The sequence below is a fragment of the Alligator mississippiensis genome, chromosome 11 (genome assembly GCF_030867095.1).
Source record: "Alligator mississippiensis isolate rAllMis1 chromosome 11, rAllMis1, whole genome shotgun sequence".
In the NCBI taxonomy this organism is placed as follows: domain Eukaryota; kingdom Metazoa; phylum Chordata; order Crocodylia; family Alligatoridae; genus Alligator; species Alligator mississippiensis.
In genome coordinates, this window is record NC_081834.1 from 43,413,078 (window position 1) to 43,428,470 (window position 15,393).

Genomic DNA, 15,393 nt, shown 5'->3' on the forward strand with positions numbered 1-15,393 from the left:
CAGACATGCTCATATATTATTTCCTTTGGGGGAATAGACAAATTATGGGCTAATCTGAATCACCATTCTAGTTAACAGTCTTTGGGATTTCCTTGTTCATCTTGAGGTTGAGATAATGGAGTGCTAGGCTGAGATGACCTTTGATAGATGGGCAAAGGAACAGAAGAGACCAGATCAGGTTGGTAGAAGGGACGAGGGTTTCTTATTTCCTTGTGCCACACTTAGAATCTTTCATGAATCCAATGCAGAAATTTCCCAGGGGTTTCAGATGTTCATTAGAAGGCATCTCACTTATTGGAAGACCTCAAATATATCTTGTGCCCTCCCCACTCTGTACACACAAGCAATCACACTGCCGTTGCCCTGCTTATTAGAGTGATGGATGTTACAAAAAACTGAGCCAGATTGTAACAGGGATTAGAAGAGACTTAATGGATGATAAAAAATGGGAAACAATCAGAAATCACTCCCAGAAGCCATTTTCTCCTCTCCCTTATCCTTCATAAGCAATCTTAGACACATATTATAAAAGCAGATACTCCCATTTGTGGTAATCTTCTATATAAGAAGAGTAGAGTTGGTTAGGAAATGGCTTTTATTCCCATGAAACATTTGAACAAAATTGAAAAAGTTTTCATTTTCATTTAAATCATCCTTAAAAGTGTTCAGATTTCTTAACTTAAAAAAATGCTGCCTAAACCAATCACTTCCATTTTTTAAACTTATTTTCTGATACCATTTTCAGTTTTTGGTTGCCTAAATCTGAAATGTTTCTTGTTGTCAGTATTTTGGCACACCCTCTCCTACCCAAAACTCATGGGAAAGGATATTTTTGAGGGATGGGACCTGCTCGCTATGGCCAAAAGGCCCTGCCAGCAAATGAGGTCATTGAGACCTGGAATTGGGAATCCCTGGACTATGTTTGGCTCTGCCAGATATTTAGACACTTGCCCTTCTTTGCACTTGACTGATAAATTCCCCAGAGACAGGCTGCCCACAGAATCTGACAGGGCTGCGGCACAGAGCTTGCTCCTTAGAAAAGACCTCCTGTGGGACTGCAGTAGAGTTTAAGAAATGTGTCTTTCTTTCAGTTAATGATTTATACAGTTCAGGCCTTTCTATGACTGGAGATGCCTCTGCCTGATGACAAGGAGGTCTACTGGGCTTCGCACTCCAATCCCTCATATAAACCAGGCCCAGGAAACTCTGTCCAAAAAGATCTAAGCATTTATTTATATTCTCTAAAACATACTTGTCAAGGCACAAAACACTCCAGATTCTGGAATTTAAATAATAATTAAAAATACCCCAACACGAAACCATTGATTTTAGCCCAGTGATGACTCCCCTGCCTGCTTGAGCAGGACCAGAGATGAGTGCCAAAGGCTGCAGCGCTTCCTAGTCTGAGGTCAAATAGCAGGTAGCTAGAGTTAAAAGATTTGTGCATAGGACAGGCTGGCCAGGCAATGCTGACACCCACCCAACGTTAGCGCCTCCCTTTAAGTTTCTACTTGTGAAGGCAGCTTAAATGGCTCTGCTTCTGTTTTTTGCCCCGAATAACTTTGTCTTAGATCTCTTAATTCAAATGGCTGGGAGCCTACCCAGGTCTTTATCCAACACGCACACACAAAACAAGAATGTTATCAAAGCTGCTAAGTCAAGCCCTCAAAAGTTAAGGCAAGACTTATGGTTCCTTGTGTAACCTGCATTTGACTCATCATCACTGCAGACATGTTACAGTACTGGCTCCAATTACCTGATCCCACCGTGTTCTTCTCATAGGACCCATGCCTCATCCCCTGCCCAGGGCGGGGGGTGTTCCCTTAGGTCTGGGACAGGAGTTCCATAAACTGGGTTGACCTAAATCAATTAAATCTAATACTACATCCAATCAGGTTTATCTTAAGCCAGTTTCAGCCAACTTCTGTTCTGTTACAGGTATAAACCAGTTCCAGGGGAACAAATGGTATGTGGCCATGTAAGGAAAGCTGGCATCCTAATGTATCTGCACAAAGGGGCAAAATTAAGTGCTGAGTTAACCTTGAGTCTAGTAAATTTCTGAGTACCTGACATTCAGTGTCCTCATTCCCAATCTCCAACTCCAGTTTCCAGATCCCAGTTCCCCTGGCTCCCTGAAATATCCTGTCCCTTTCCCATGTTGTTTGACCCCTCCAGTCCCACTCACCAAGCATGCCCCAGTCTGCTCCCCTCCCTACCCACCAGTCCCATGTTTGTCCTCTCTGCCTTTTAATCTACTGGCTTCATCCTCCATGCTAAATGCCAGAGGTGATCCTTCAGCACACAGGAGAGACAGATGCCTTGTTCCTAGTCCCAGTGCCTAAAGCACCTGGGAGACTCCAGACCAGCTTTGACTTGGTGTCCCTGGGCTGGGGCACACTCAGTCACCCTGGGTCAATACTGCATGTGCATTCTGAGAGACTCAAGCGTAGAAAGAGAGATTATCTTTGGACAATTTTAGCTGCTGCAACCAAAGACATTTATATTGAGTATGTGTAAATTGTGATTTTCACTGTAACAAGGACAAATCTGAGCAGGTTCTTCATGGCAATGGCAAAAGGCACACCCCTGACATGAAGGCCATCAAGTGTCAAGTGCCTGGTGCAAAGTAGGCTGGTGACACCATTGTTCAGAAGGTCACCAATCTCTGTAAGGGAGCAAAGCAACTTTGTTTTCCCCATGCCTGATTCTCAGAAATGGCTAAACCATTCTGCTTGAAATTTATCAAGAGAATTCAGTCCGAGGCAGATACTCAGCAAGCACATTTTAGGTCAGATGGTTAAAGCTGGGTAAAATCATAGGCACTTGCAAACAGGATCTGAAAACAGGGGCATCAGGCAACCTTCAATCATAGGCAGCACTGCCAACCTCGTCTATAATAGGCATCAGGCCACCATACTCAGGTGGTGTAAATAAATGTATTTCCAGTGAAGTGAATGGATTCACCCCTAATTTACACCAGCTGCAAAGGTGGCTCATGGTGCTTTTAGAGCCAGTGAAACGTGCCCCACTGGCAGTCCCATAAACTGGAGCTGTATTTATCCATCACATGGACAATGATGGCAGGTTAAAATTCTACCTTCTCAGCTGCATTCAGGGGCTTCACATTGATCCTTATGGATCATCTGTGGGGCTGAAAAGACAGGTCAGCCTCCAAGGTTCATTGGATTCTCTCATCATTATCCATCCCCAGCTTCTCCTTTAACTTAACTTTTCCAATAGGTAACACACAAGGACACAAGCAGGCTCCATGTAAAACCACAGGGCATTTTTCATTCATTTCCATTTACTTTTGGTTTCCCCAACTAAACATGCAACTTGGTGGCACCAGCTCACAGGAAATCTCAGCTTCAAAATGGTTGCCAGAAGCCTTGGAACAGACTGGCTGGCCTGACAGCATTTAGGGGCAACAGGGAAGGCACCTTGAAATGTGCAGGGCCTCATGCACTGCTCATTGCTGCCAGTGGAAGAGGTACCACTGACCTTACTGGCATGGAGACCAGCCTCTAGGAGCTTGTAAAGTGGACAGAGCAGACAATGGGGATGACTTGCCTGTAGAAAAAAATGGAGTCGTTGCTTCTGACCATTAAAAACATGGAAAACTAACTCTACCTGTAGCTAGTGTCCTTCTCCAGGGAAAACACCCCATCACTTCCCATGCCCATCTCCCTTCTGCATCTCAAAAAAGTAGCACGTGCCTTGTCATTTTGTGTATTTGAGGGCTACACCCGACCTGCAGGTCCCCCTCCTAACTTTGACTTTAGGCAGGTACAACATCCAGTTTCACCTTCTTACTGACCCCTTTGATGATGGCAGACAAGGGGTCTTACTGACCCCTTTGATGATGTGCACAAGGAGGAGAGATCTATGAAGTCTCCTCTACCCCACCCTCACCCCCACCCCACCCCACCCCACCCCTGACAAAATCCACTAGGCAAAACCTACCCCTGGCATAGCACCATTGTTCCTAATGGAGTTATCTCAGAAACAGATCTGTCCCCACATGCTTTAAGGAAGAAAATACAATCAGAACTGCTGGCTGCCATGCTACAACATTATGAGTAATAATGCACCTCCGGAGCTGTGTCTCTGTCATGACCAGGGCTACGAGCATGAACAGTTTACTTTCCAGCTTATGCACTTGATCCTCCAAGGCCCTGCTGGGCCTGTCTCCATCTCTTCTTCTGCCTGGATCTGGATTCTTTGTCTCCATGGAGCTTTAAAGAACTTGTCCGGCCCACTCTTCATCTCCTCAGGTCTTGAGATTTGGGAAGGAGCCACCGAATCTCATCCCTAAAGGCACGTTGGGGGCAGACAGTTCCATTATCCCCACACTCCCTTTGGCTGATGGAAAGGAAGGCCGATTGGAGGGGGAGAAAAAATGACTCTCAGGGTCTCTGTATTTAGGGTGCGCTGGAAGACATCTCATCCCTTCCATGCTTTTTTAAAAGCTGAATTTGGAATGTGGGGACAACCTGGAGCTTGGTCCATGATGATATGAGGGGGAAGAGCAGAGGCTTTGGCAAGCCGGGGGTTGCAAGCATGGAGGACCTCCCTGGGCAGGATGGATCTGAGGGCTGCAGTTCTCAGGGGTATCAGGAGAGCAGCAGCAGAACTGGTTCTTGCGTTATTTATGCACTATGAAGGCCAAGACATTGACATCTGGTGCCAAAATAAGGCACTGGGGCTCCATTCAGGAAAGGTGCTGGGCACTCTGACCTGACTCAGCAAAGAGTTTGAACACATCCTTAAATATAAACACGAGTTAAAACACCTTGCAGGCCAAAGCCTGGTTCCAGTCACTGCCTAGGCTCCCCCAGTAAGCCTGATTCCCCATTGCTCTACATCTGTGCCGTCACTTACACAGTGCTAAACGTGTGTGAACAGTCATGAATAAGAGTATGGGGTACCCATTCTGCACTAGTGCTGTTGAGCCTTCAAGAGAAGCAGGCCCACTGGATTTTGGGCTTCATAAGCCTGGAAGAGAAAAACTGGTGAGGCATGAAGAGTTATCTGACATCTACAGAAAAATGAGACCAACCTAGTAGCATAGCCAGGTCTATGAAGTACATGTGGGTGGAGAGGGGATGGGTTTATGATGACCTGTTGTCTCTACGGGCAGAATATGTAGTGAGGGTTGACAGGGCTGGGATGTATTGTTCATAAGTTCCTGTGTTCCCTATCATACATCCCCATGGGAGAGTCTGAAGGTATGCTGCCTGCTACACTGTGGCACCAGGTGTTGTTTGAGCAGATCCAGTTCCTGTCAGGCAATTTCTTGTTCGTTGTCTGAAAAAGAAATAAAAATTGGTGAAGAAATACAAAATTAACTGACCTGCCATGGGAGGCTGGGGAAGAGGAAGGAGACTATACAAAGAATTTGAGATCTTCCCACGAGGAGCAAAGAGCACAGCCCTCTCTAGACGCAAGTTTGTCAAAGGGCCCAGCAGCCTGGGCAACCAGTGGAGGTCATACCACATTGACTGAATATTTCCTGACAAAATGATGGGAAACTGGGTTTTCGGCTAAAAACATTAAAAACAAAATGCCAATTCTGAAATGCCACACAAGTGCCTTATGAGAGCTAAGGTAAAAGACAGTTACACTGCAGCTCTCCTCTTCCACCTGGGCCTCCAGATGGACTTAACCTTATTCTCCAGGATTTTTTCCCAGTCAACTGCTAGCAAACTTGTCAGTTCCTTGGTGGGGAACTGTGGGAAGACACTGGAAGACTATCCATTCTCAGGTGATCTTGCCCATGTACTCACTGCAATTGGGACTGGATTTGTGACCCATGTCTCCACGCTGTGCAAAATTTAAATAAGCCTATCCTTGAGGCCTGTGTGTCTGGATAGTAGTGAAAGGAGCCCATGCCAACCACTACCATGTAGATTAGTGGTTGGCATGGGCTCTCTAGTGGTTCTGAAACTCTTTAAACCTCTGCAGGTTTTCATAATTTAATAGCACCCCATTTAAAAAACGAATCTACATATAGTATGAATATTACAATGTAAACATAACATTAATTAATGTGTTATTAATTAATCGTGTTACTAAATTATAATATAGACTGTAGCATACATGGAAATCTCACTGCCTGTTCCCTACCAGGTACCAAATAGTAGAGAAGCCTATTTTATATCCCCAAGTTCATTCCCTGCAGAGCACTCAGTCACCAGTGGTGTGGCACTACACACTTCCAGAGACACAAAACCAGAAGGAAATGAACCATTGGTCTCGATTCAGCTCTCAAACAGGCATAAATAAGAAGTAGTTCCAATGAAGCCAGTGGAGTGACACCTGGGCAAACGGGAGCAGGCTCAGAGCTAGGCTTTGCAAGTGGTCACAAGGTTTGGGGCATATTTTGAGCAGACAGAAGCAACCCAGACGGAAAGCGGTGACGTAAACCTCAGTCCCACAATGCTGGCACAGATATGCTGACAGTCATGCAATTAACCGGCCGTGACTCATGGTGTAAGTTTGAAGGCCAGGCCTTCTCTATGCTGCATGGGCCTTCGTAACCCCATGTTGATTTTCCCTCTTGGAAGCATAAGTGACATGAAACTCAGGCTCCCACGCTGTCCCTGGCTCTGCCTAAGCTGCTGATGGGTGACTGGTGCATTATCAGCTGCCTTCCCAAGCAGCTGGAGTGCCAGCTCCATCATAGCCCCCGGCTGGCAGCTCATCTAAAGAAGCAGAGCAGCCCTGCCTACCCAGCTGTGATACCAGTCTGTCTCAGAGCAATGCCAGCCTCCTTGCTACCTGGCACCCCTCACTCTAGCCCGCTTTATGTTGCATTTGCTTGATGACTCTTTGCTTGGCTGACAGACAGCTGGGAGCAGCAGGTTACAAAAACACCTTTGGCACAAGGTGGCTGCTGCCCAGGGTCCTCTGCTAAAAGCCACCTGCCACCATGTGCTCCCAGCTGTGACATCAGGGCCACTGAACACAGACTGCTTGGAGCACAGGGGCATGCCTTTCTCTTCTTGACTTTGATGTTAGCAGTGCTATATCTGGATTTCATATTTATAGTGAATCTCACTCCTCTAGTCCCTTGGGCTCACAGAAGAATCCTCTAGCTACTTGCTTCTGCATGGCCTATGGGAGAGAGCAAAGGGAGGGCACCCCCAGAGGGGACATTCTCATGGAGCAGCACATTTCTGTGCCTAGCGGATGAAACCAGGACTCCTGTAAACAGTGTTTTGTCCAGGCCTGGAGTCCTGGCAGGGTCTGAGGAGGGGAAGGTTGGCCACCATCTGCCATCCTCTCTCTCACTCAGAGCCGCTCTTCTGGACTATAAGACAGAGGCCCTCTACAGCCAATGCTCACCAAGGAGCTCAAAGAACTTTGCACACTGTTGAATTTAGGTCACGACCTGTGGAGAAACTGATGTACAACCTGCTAAGGGCCTTGACCTCATTCACCCTGTGACTGAAGCAAGAAGTAAGTCAGAAGCCCTGGCTGCCAGGCATGGAGCGTAATGACAAGGTCATGCTTTCACCCCCAGGGTAACGCCAGAGGAGCTGATATTCTTAATATAGCAGAGGTTTCCCCAGCTGGAAGCCTCCCCAGTCTGACAGCTGAATCCTGAGTGCCAGGATCACACCCAGGACACAGGGCACTCATGACTGCAGGTACAAATACCAGGCTTCTGGTTGCAGTGCAAAGAGGGCCTGGTTTCCCTTTGCAAGCTTCATGCTGCCCTCCTTCTCACGGGGCACCCAGCACTGGAGGGCACCAATACCTCAGTGCAGACCCCAAATTTTGAGGACTAAAGCCACATATGCCTAAAGTGACTGGCAAGTAGAGTAAGAAGTGCCCCTTTCTGTGGTGCCTCAAGCCTGCTCTCCAGTTCACTAACACCAGAACTTGGAGATCGGTGCCTATATATAAGGATTCTTCCACCCATCCTCAATTAAATGGGCAACCTTGCTATCAGCCATATTCTCACTCCTCCTTTGGAGTGGCTTCTTCTTATAAGCTACCACAACAGGGAGAACGAGAAGCAGCAGCAGCAGCCAGATGGGGTAGAGTGGCTTAATGCTGTAGCCGGCATTTCCAAAGGTTCGTGCTTTAGTGGTATCACATTGATGTCCCCATTAAACAAGTAGAGAGATGGTTCAGAGTCAGTGCTAAGAAATCTCCTACCACTCCCCTTTTCCCAGAGGTTGATTCTGCCCATGAAGCATGGGCTGGACAGAGACAGAGCTTGCGTGCATGTTTTCAAATCTCCTTACACAGGACTGAAGAAGGGGAAAAAAGAATAAAGCAGCAGGAGAATCCTACAAGAGGCCATTATTCAGGCTACATTTCTGCTGAAAAAGCAGTCAAAGAGCAAGCAAAGGGACTCCTCAAAGATAGAGGGTTAAGCAAACAATCTGCATGGGAGATGAAAAGTGAGGAGGCAATGAAGACAAGCACATGCAATCTGCTGAGGCTTGCAGGGAAAAGATAAGGCCAGAGAGAGAAGAGAAAAAAAAGCCAGGCAAGTTAGTCCTCTAGCTAAAGGTGTGAAGGGAAGTAAGAAAAGGCTTTTTATTAATCATTCAGGATGAAAAGAAGCACCAGAGAGAAAGCAGGGCCATTAATAACGAAGGAGGAGGAAAAATTAATGGTGACTTAACAATGGCTGACAGACCAAACCTCAGTTAAAACATCTGCTTTGAACAAGAAAGGAAATGTATTTCAACCACTGAGAAGATCCCAGGAAGAAAATAAGTTGGCAAAGAGTAGGTGTGAGAATATACAAAAAAAATCTAACTCTGCAACCCAGCTGAGCAGGACCCTTCGTTTTAAAGGCATTGTCTAATTAATTCAGGATGAGGATTTTCAGAGCTATCAGCCAAAGTCAGGAACCCTGTTTCCTTTGATTTTCATTGAGAATTCAGCCCCTAGCTGCCCTGTGGAAATCTCCTCCTCAGAGCACATGGGACACGTTTGGTTTCATCATGGAGAACTTTCAAAGTAACAATCATTTGAACATATGTAGTTCTAATCTTCCCAAACGCAATGAAGAGCAGTCTTGATAATGACTATTTCAAAGGCCCAGCTGCTAGGAATAGTGAAATAATAGACGTTAATAGGAGGGAAAAAAAGTCACTGAACAGCTAAAGCGTAATGGATCCATCATCCACAATGGCCCCATGATTGGATGAGATAAGCTCATGACTGAAGAGCAACAGGCTGAAACAGATCCTGAGCAAAAAGTAGGCCATGTGAATGGGCAGAGGAAAATGCATGGATGAATTAACAACCATAGTGCAGTCTCGTTTGCTGGAAAATAGTCTTAGGATCTTTACTGATGCTACGCCTTCGTATCATATCCTTGCCTAATGCTTCCTAGCATCTCTGGTTGGCTAGGCAATACCAGCCCACCATGGCAGACAGGGACCTGGCCTCAGCGAGTCATGCCTTCAACACCTCTCAGCTGGACTACAGTGAGGCAGGGTGTTTTGTCATAAAGCCTTTGACACATAAGAAACTCCAACCCAGAGCACTGCAGCACATCTCAGCCCCGCACATGCCTGCCAGCCCTTCAAACCTGCCCTCTACCTCTCTACAACAGCACTCTGCAAAATTTTTATTCATATTCAAGGGTTCGATTCTTATCTCTGAGGTGTTCCTTGGCTAAGGCCCAGGACATTGAAAGGATTGTCTACAGCTCTGGAATGCAAAACACGGCTGCACACTTCACAACAGACACAGTGGAATTTCCTCTAACAAAGGCAACAACTCATCCGTGCAGGAGACAGAGTTTTCTTGAAGGCTGGACTGAGACTCTGGAATGAATTCCCCTAGGAACTGAAGACAATCACACACCTCCCCATCTTCTGTACATTTAATACACTCCTAGCAGGTGCTCAGACACTACACTGATAAGTGCGGTATATGAATATGGCAGGAAGGGAAGGGAAGCTGCACTAGATACTTCGAAAAATACATTTTAGCCAACCTGACTTTTCTCTCTAAGAGATTACAAAATCAATGGATGATGGAAATGCAATAGAGAGAAAAATAATGTGCTTGGATTTTAGTGATGATACTACTGAACTTAGCTAAAAGTCTTACTGGAAAATTGGATTGTCTTGGGATAAAATCACTGATGTGAACTGAAAAGTAGCTGAAAGTCCATGAACAAAGAAATGGAGCTAAGCAGAAATGGATCGATGCTAGGGGCGGTGTCAAGGGGTACAGGGCGCAGACCAGGGCTAGCTCTGGTCTAACTTAACATCTTCATAGCTTAGCTGGCAGTGAAAGCCAATAGCTTGCTAATAAATTCACAGCAGGGTGACACAGAGCAGTGAGGCGCTGGAAACACCATGGAGATAAAGGGACTGGGACCGGAAACACACTACAGAGTTTTGCCAGCATCACTAGGTTGGTTAAGGGTGTGAGAACATCAGCGCTCAACCGGTGTCGCTTTGACAGCCATGCACAGCTATGGTCAGAGAAGAAGGCCTCTTTCAGTTTGGTTTATATTGTTGTGGAGATGGCATAGCTAAAAAAACCCTTCTGATGGTGAAAACAGACTCTCCACTTGGAGTGGAGGAAGGGAGGAGGCTGCAGACGCAGCTGTCTCTGTATAGCTACATCAGTACAGGTTCCACAGCCTTGGAAAAGCCACTTGAAAGATCAGAAGGGCCAGAGTTCAACACCATATAGCAGAGCAGGGTGGCCAACCTGCAGCATTCACACCACCATGGGTATGGGCAACTTCTATGAGTGCGACGGATGAGACAGGAAGCATGGGGCAGGGAGCAGAAAGCAAAGCAACAGAGCAGGCAGGGGAAGGGGATTGGAGTGGCGCTTGGGGAGGGCTCAGGGCTTACCTTCTGCCACACCTGCCAGAAAGGTTGGCCTCCCACTACACTGGCACAGCACCTGGTAGCATTTTCAGGGTGTGGGACAGAATGATCCAGCTTGGGTCACAAGCAAGTGGGTAAGCAAGCATCCGGACCCAGCCACTGCCACCGCAGCACCGGGAGAGCTCCAACCACTGAAGCGCCACATTTGAGAGCTGGATTAAATGGCTGGATTTGGCCAACGGGCTGTAGGCTGCTGGCCCCTGTATTAAAGCTTTCAGTGGGAAGCTGTGCTGGTTCATCAGGTGTTCAGTTAGTTGTGTATGCTGCCAAATGGCAGCTCTCCCTCCAATGGACCCTGCAGGCAAATGCCGATGGCAAAAAGAAAATGCCCCTTACCTTCTTTGTTCTCTGCACTCTTCAGAGGCTGCAAAGCTGTTGGAAAGAAGAGGAAAGATACAGAATGGTGCTTAATTCGCTAATGAGGGCTCAATATGTGACAATTAGCAGTAGACTTAGCATTAGGAAATAGACAAGACCTGACCATATCTCTGAACGATAATACAATCCAGGATCCCTCTTTCCCTCCACCCACTCAGTTTAAATCAGTAACCCTAGCAGCTGCTCCTGACTGTTGTTACAGGAGCGTTTGTTGTCTGCATATATGTAAATAGAGTTAACAGATAATATGCCAGTAGATCGCACTCATGTTTATGTAGCATGAGTTTTATACATTGCAAATGGCTCCCTGTGCAGCTGTTTCTATCAGTTCTTAACAAAAGCCAGCGTCCTGATCAGGCAGAGAAAGCCTGCTTCCTTTTACACAAACATTTTCCAGCCCCTCTTATGGAAACAGCTGTGGCAACATGAAAACGGTGGTCGCTGCATCTTCAGCTTCCAAATTTCAGCATTCACAGAATCCAAAAATTAACCACTGAAATTTACAATAGAGATTCAAAAATCAATCTTGTGTTTATTTGGAGGTGGGGCCAAACGACTGATCTGGGGAGAAGGGGTGCACGGTTTATCTTCCAGCAAAATTTAATGAAGGGGAAAAACATCTCTTTGACGATTCACAGCATTTATCAGCTTCCCACAACAACTGTGCTAGCCAGCTTCCACCACAAACCAAGCCTCACTCCTTACATCTTGCAAGCAGCAAAACCATCAAGGAGATGGGATCCCAGGCACGCTGACTCCCAATGAGAGATTAGGCACGAGCCAATCTGTACACAACAAGGCTATTGTTGTGCTCAGAGCAGATAAAGGGAATCACCAGGCATATAATTAACTCATTTGATTACAGCAGAGCGCTGCTATCGTTTTTTATTAAAAGATAACATGGCTTATCAGGGACCTGCCAGTCTGCTTGTGGGGTGGAGGGGTTCACTGACAAGCCAGCTGGGCTGACTCAAAAAGCTGCAGAACAGGATCTGGGTACCCGCATAATAATGTATGTCAGCAAATGCGTGCAATAGAGTGTGCGGGCATGTTGTGCATATGTGGCAGTGTGTACAAGGTCAGGCATCAGCATGGTATTGCATGCACACAAACCATCTGTGCAACACTTCATACCACTATACCATCTCTTTGTGTATCCATCTACCTGCGGTAGAACCATGGGCTCCTCACACAACTGTTTATGAGGCATGTGGAGGTGTGCGACCCGATATACGTGCATGACTGTGCCCATACAGCAGCATGCACAGAAGGTGCAGTGTGCATGGCTCTATGTACCTATGTTTGGGCCTCAGTGGCTTTACGTACAATGCGCACAGTTCACTGCATATGTGAACATGCATATGCAACATGCACATGGACAAGTATAGGTAGACAAACTGTGCACATGTGACCTGTGTGCTCTAGTACACACTCATGACTGCACATCCAAGAGGTGGCACATTGGCTTTATCTGCTGTCAGACATAATCTCAAGGCCAGGAACTGCCTTTACCCTTAGCACTCTCATGAGTTTCATGTTGTTGAGCACTGTGGGATTGACAGCCTGGGAACCGTCTGCTTGTGTGTAGAGGTGGGACCTTGGCAGGGCATGCTTCCAGAGCACAGCTCCCTGCAGACTGGATAGTGGGTTACCACAGAAAGGATGGGACAGGTCAGTCTCCCTGATCACAAAGCCCCAGGGAAATTAAATCTCAACTGCCAACTGGATTTAGCATGGGATGCAGTACACCAAGAACAGTCACTAATAGCATGTGCAGCCAGGCAAACCACTCTGTGCTCCAGTTCAGCAAGTAGGGTAGTGCAGGGAGGATAAAAACAATCCATCGTCTTCTTGGGTTTCTCCTTTATCAACCCTGCCCCTGACATTAAATCCAGGCTTCTCCCCCCAGCACCAGGCACCTATTCAAAGAACAGTACCTTTTTGAGACCTGACTCACCTGTCTTGGGTTCTTCTCCGTCCTCGTCCTGATCCTCCATGCCTGCAAAACAAAAGCCATGTGTGTGAGAGAGAGAACTGCACAGAGAAATCACTTGGTGAATGGAAAAGGTTTAAGAGGCTCTGCCGACGGTCCACAGTCCTAACCCACCACTGTGCTGCTATTCTGGGCCTGCCCCTCCCCGCAATTCCAATGCCCTTCACTTTTGGCCCAAAGCCCCTGCTAAGCCAGACTTTCTCTGCACCTCCCATTATGCCAGTGCCCCTGAGCCCAACCAGCAGTGCCACCACTATTCCAATTCTGTTCCATGCTCTCCCTACATGCACATGGCTCTGCTCGTGCCCCACTGTCCCAGCCTGCCCTCCCACACAAATACAGCTTTGCAGGTCCCAGCTATCCCCACCCCAGCTGCCAAGGGAAGAGGGTTGAAACATTTCCCCTGAAGAGGGGTGGATGACCCACACATTTGTGTTCATCAGCCCCAGTAAGGGGGGAGGGGCATGGAGGATCCTTGAGATACTAAATGATGGCCTTTCTACACCTGCTCACTGGATCAAATAGATACAGGCAGGGCCTTGCCTGAAGTAATGACTTATTAGCAGCACATATGGAAACAGGGGTATGTAGAGGCAGTCACTTGATGTGCTTAGTGGACCTCCCCCAGAGCAGGAGCCAAGGAAGGGGCTATGCCTGCCAGTCTGACCCACCTTTGCTAGCTGTGTTGGCCTCTGCCAGGAACACGGCATGTCTGAGAAGTTGGAGTATGCCTAGAGATAGCCAGAGCCTTTGGGAATGAGTCATAGAGGAGGAGACCAGCCCCAGGCTGCCCCCTCCATTATCTCAATGCCAGAGCCACTCCCAGGCCAAGGCTTCTGAGCTGTGAGGCATTGCAGCAAGCAGCCAATGCTTTGGTGCCACGGCTGCCTCGCTAGCAATCCCAGAGCAGAGCTGGGCCCAGTGACTGATGACTGAGATCTCCTCCCGTTAGAGGGGAGGCAGATCAGCCTGAAGTGGCATGGACACCTGGCTCTCCCCCACCAGCTTCTTTATTTATAGCAAAGCTGCCATCTGGAGCTATGCTTGGAGAATGGCTGAACGAGGCTCAGTGTTCCCAGACTGAGAGCTTAGGGAGGGGACGGGTCTAGAGGCCTGCAACAAGCCTCAGGCTCCAGAATTGGTGTTGCCCACAGAGCCTTTGCTTCACAATACAAAATGGCCAAACAAGACTGCCTCTTCCACTTCTACCCTTGCAGGTAGCATGAGTGCAAGCTGTACCATCAGACAACCCCTTCTAATACTTCTGCCAGCATTAACACTGATAACTCTGGATACTCTGCTACTCATGGAAGTGCCCAATCCCCTTTGACAGCTTGCTGAATTCTTGGCATCAGTGACTTCCACCCACAGTGAATTCTGTTGTCTAATTGCATGCCCTGTGAAAAGGAAGTATTTCCCCAAGTACGTGATACATGTGCCCCTTTTCAATCTGGTGGAACAATGGAACACTTCCTTCCATGTATGTTAGTTGCTATAGGTTCATATACCACCTAGCCTCTTGCAGAAACAGCTAAAATTGCTGCCCCCCTCCCCCATGGCTCTGGTTAGGCAGTAGGAAATGCCCTCTAACTACAAGGAGAGTTAAGTGCTGGAGTAGATTACCGTGGGAGCTTGTGGAACCTGTCACTGGAGATTTCTAAGATAAGGTAATATAAGCATCCGTCCGGGATGTTTTAGCAATATTTGATCCTGCCTTGAGGCAGGGAAGTGCACTAGATGAACTCTCAAGGTCCCTTCCCACTCTATTTTCTATGTTTCTAGTTTTATGGTGCCAAAAGTCTTGGGTTCATATTCTGAAGCAGCCTTGGCACCAGTGTGAATATTAACCCCGGTCTATGCTACGCAAGAGATCAGCCTAGAGGATCAAAACAGCCCCTCTGGCCTTAAAACTATTAATAATTTGTTACTCTTGGTTTGGAAGACATGGGAAATACACGCCCCCAATCCACCTTCTCTAGATGATTCATTACAATATGCTTCCTTCACTGGCACAGCCTTGGAGAGGTAAGACAGTGATAGAAAAATCAGACATTTTTTCTCTCCCTCCTGAAGCACCAGAATCAATGGATTCCGTCTGCAGCATCCTCCTTGCTGCCAGAAAGAGGAGGGCAAGAATTC

The 15,393-nt window shown here is 47.2% G+C and overlaps 1 protein-coding gene across 4 annotated transcripts in view; it reads right to left on the reverse strand.

Annotated features, from left to right (window-relative positions):
* Nucleotides 1-577: 577 nt before the first annotated feature.
* Nucleotides 578-15,393, reverse strand: part of CD276 (CD276 molecule) — a 59,513-nt gene continuing 44,697 nt past the window's right edge. For all 4 annotated transcript variants that reach the window (XM_014604478.3, XM_019499337.2, XM_019499338.2 and 1 more), the window contains 3 exons: nt 13,219-13,260; nt 11,220-11,255; nt 578-5,307 (listed from right to left, as the gene is read on the reverse strand). In XM_014604478.3, the coding sequence (XP_014459964.1) occupies nt 5,285-5,307; nt 11,220-11,255; nt 13,219-13,260 (101 nt within the window). In that variant the 3' untranslated portion in view covers nt 578-5,284. The remainder of the gene's footprint in view (nt 5,308-11,219; nt 11,256-13,218; nt 13,261-15,393) is intronic.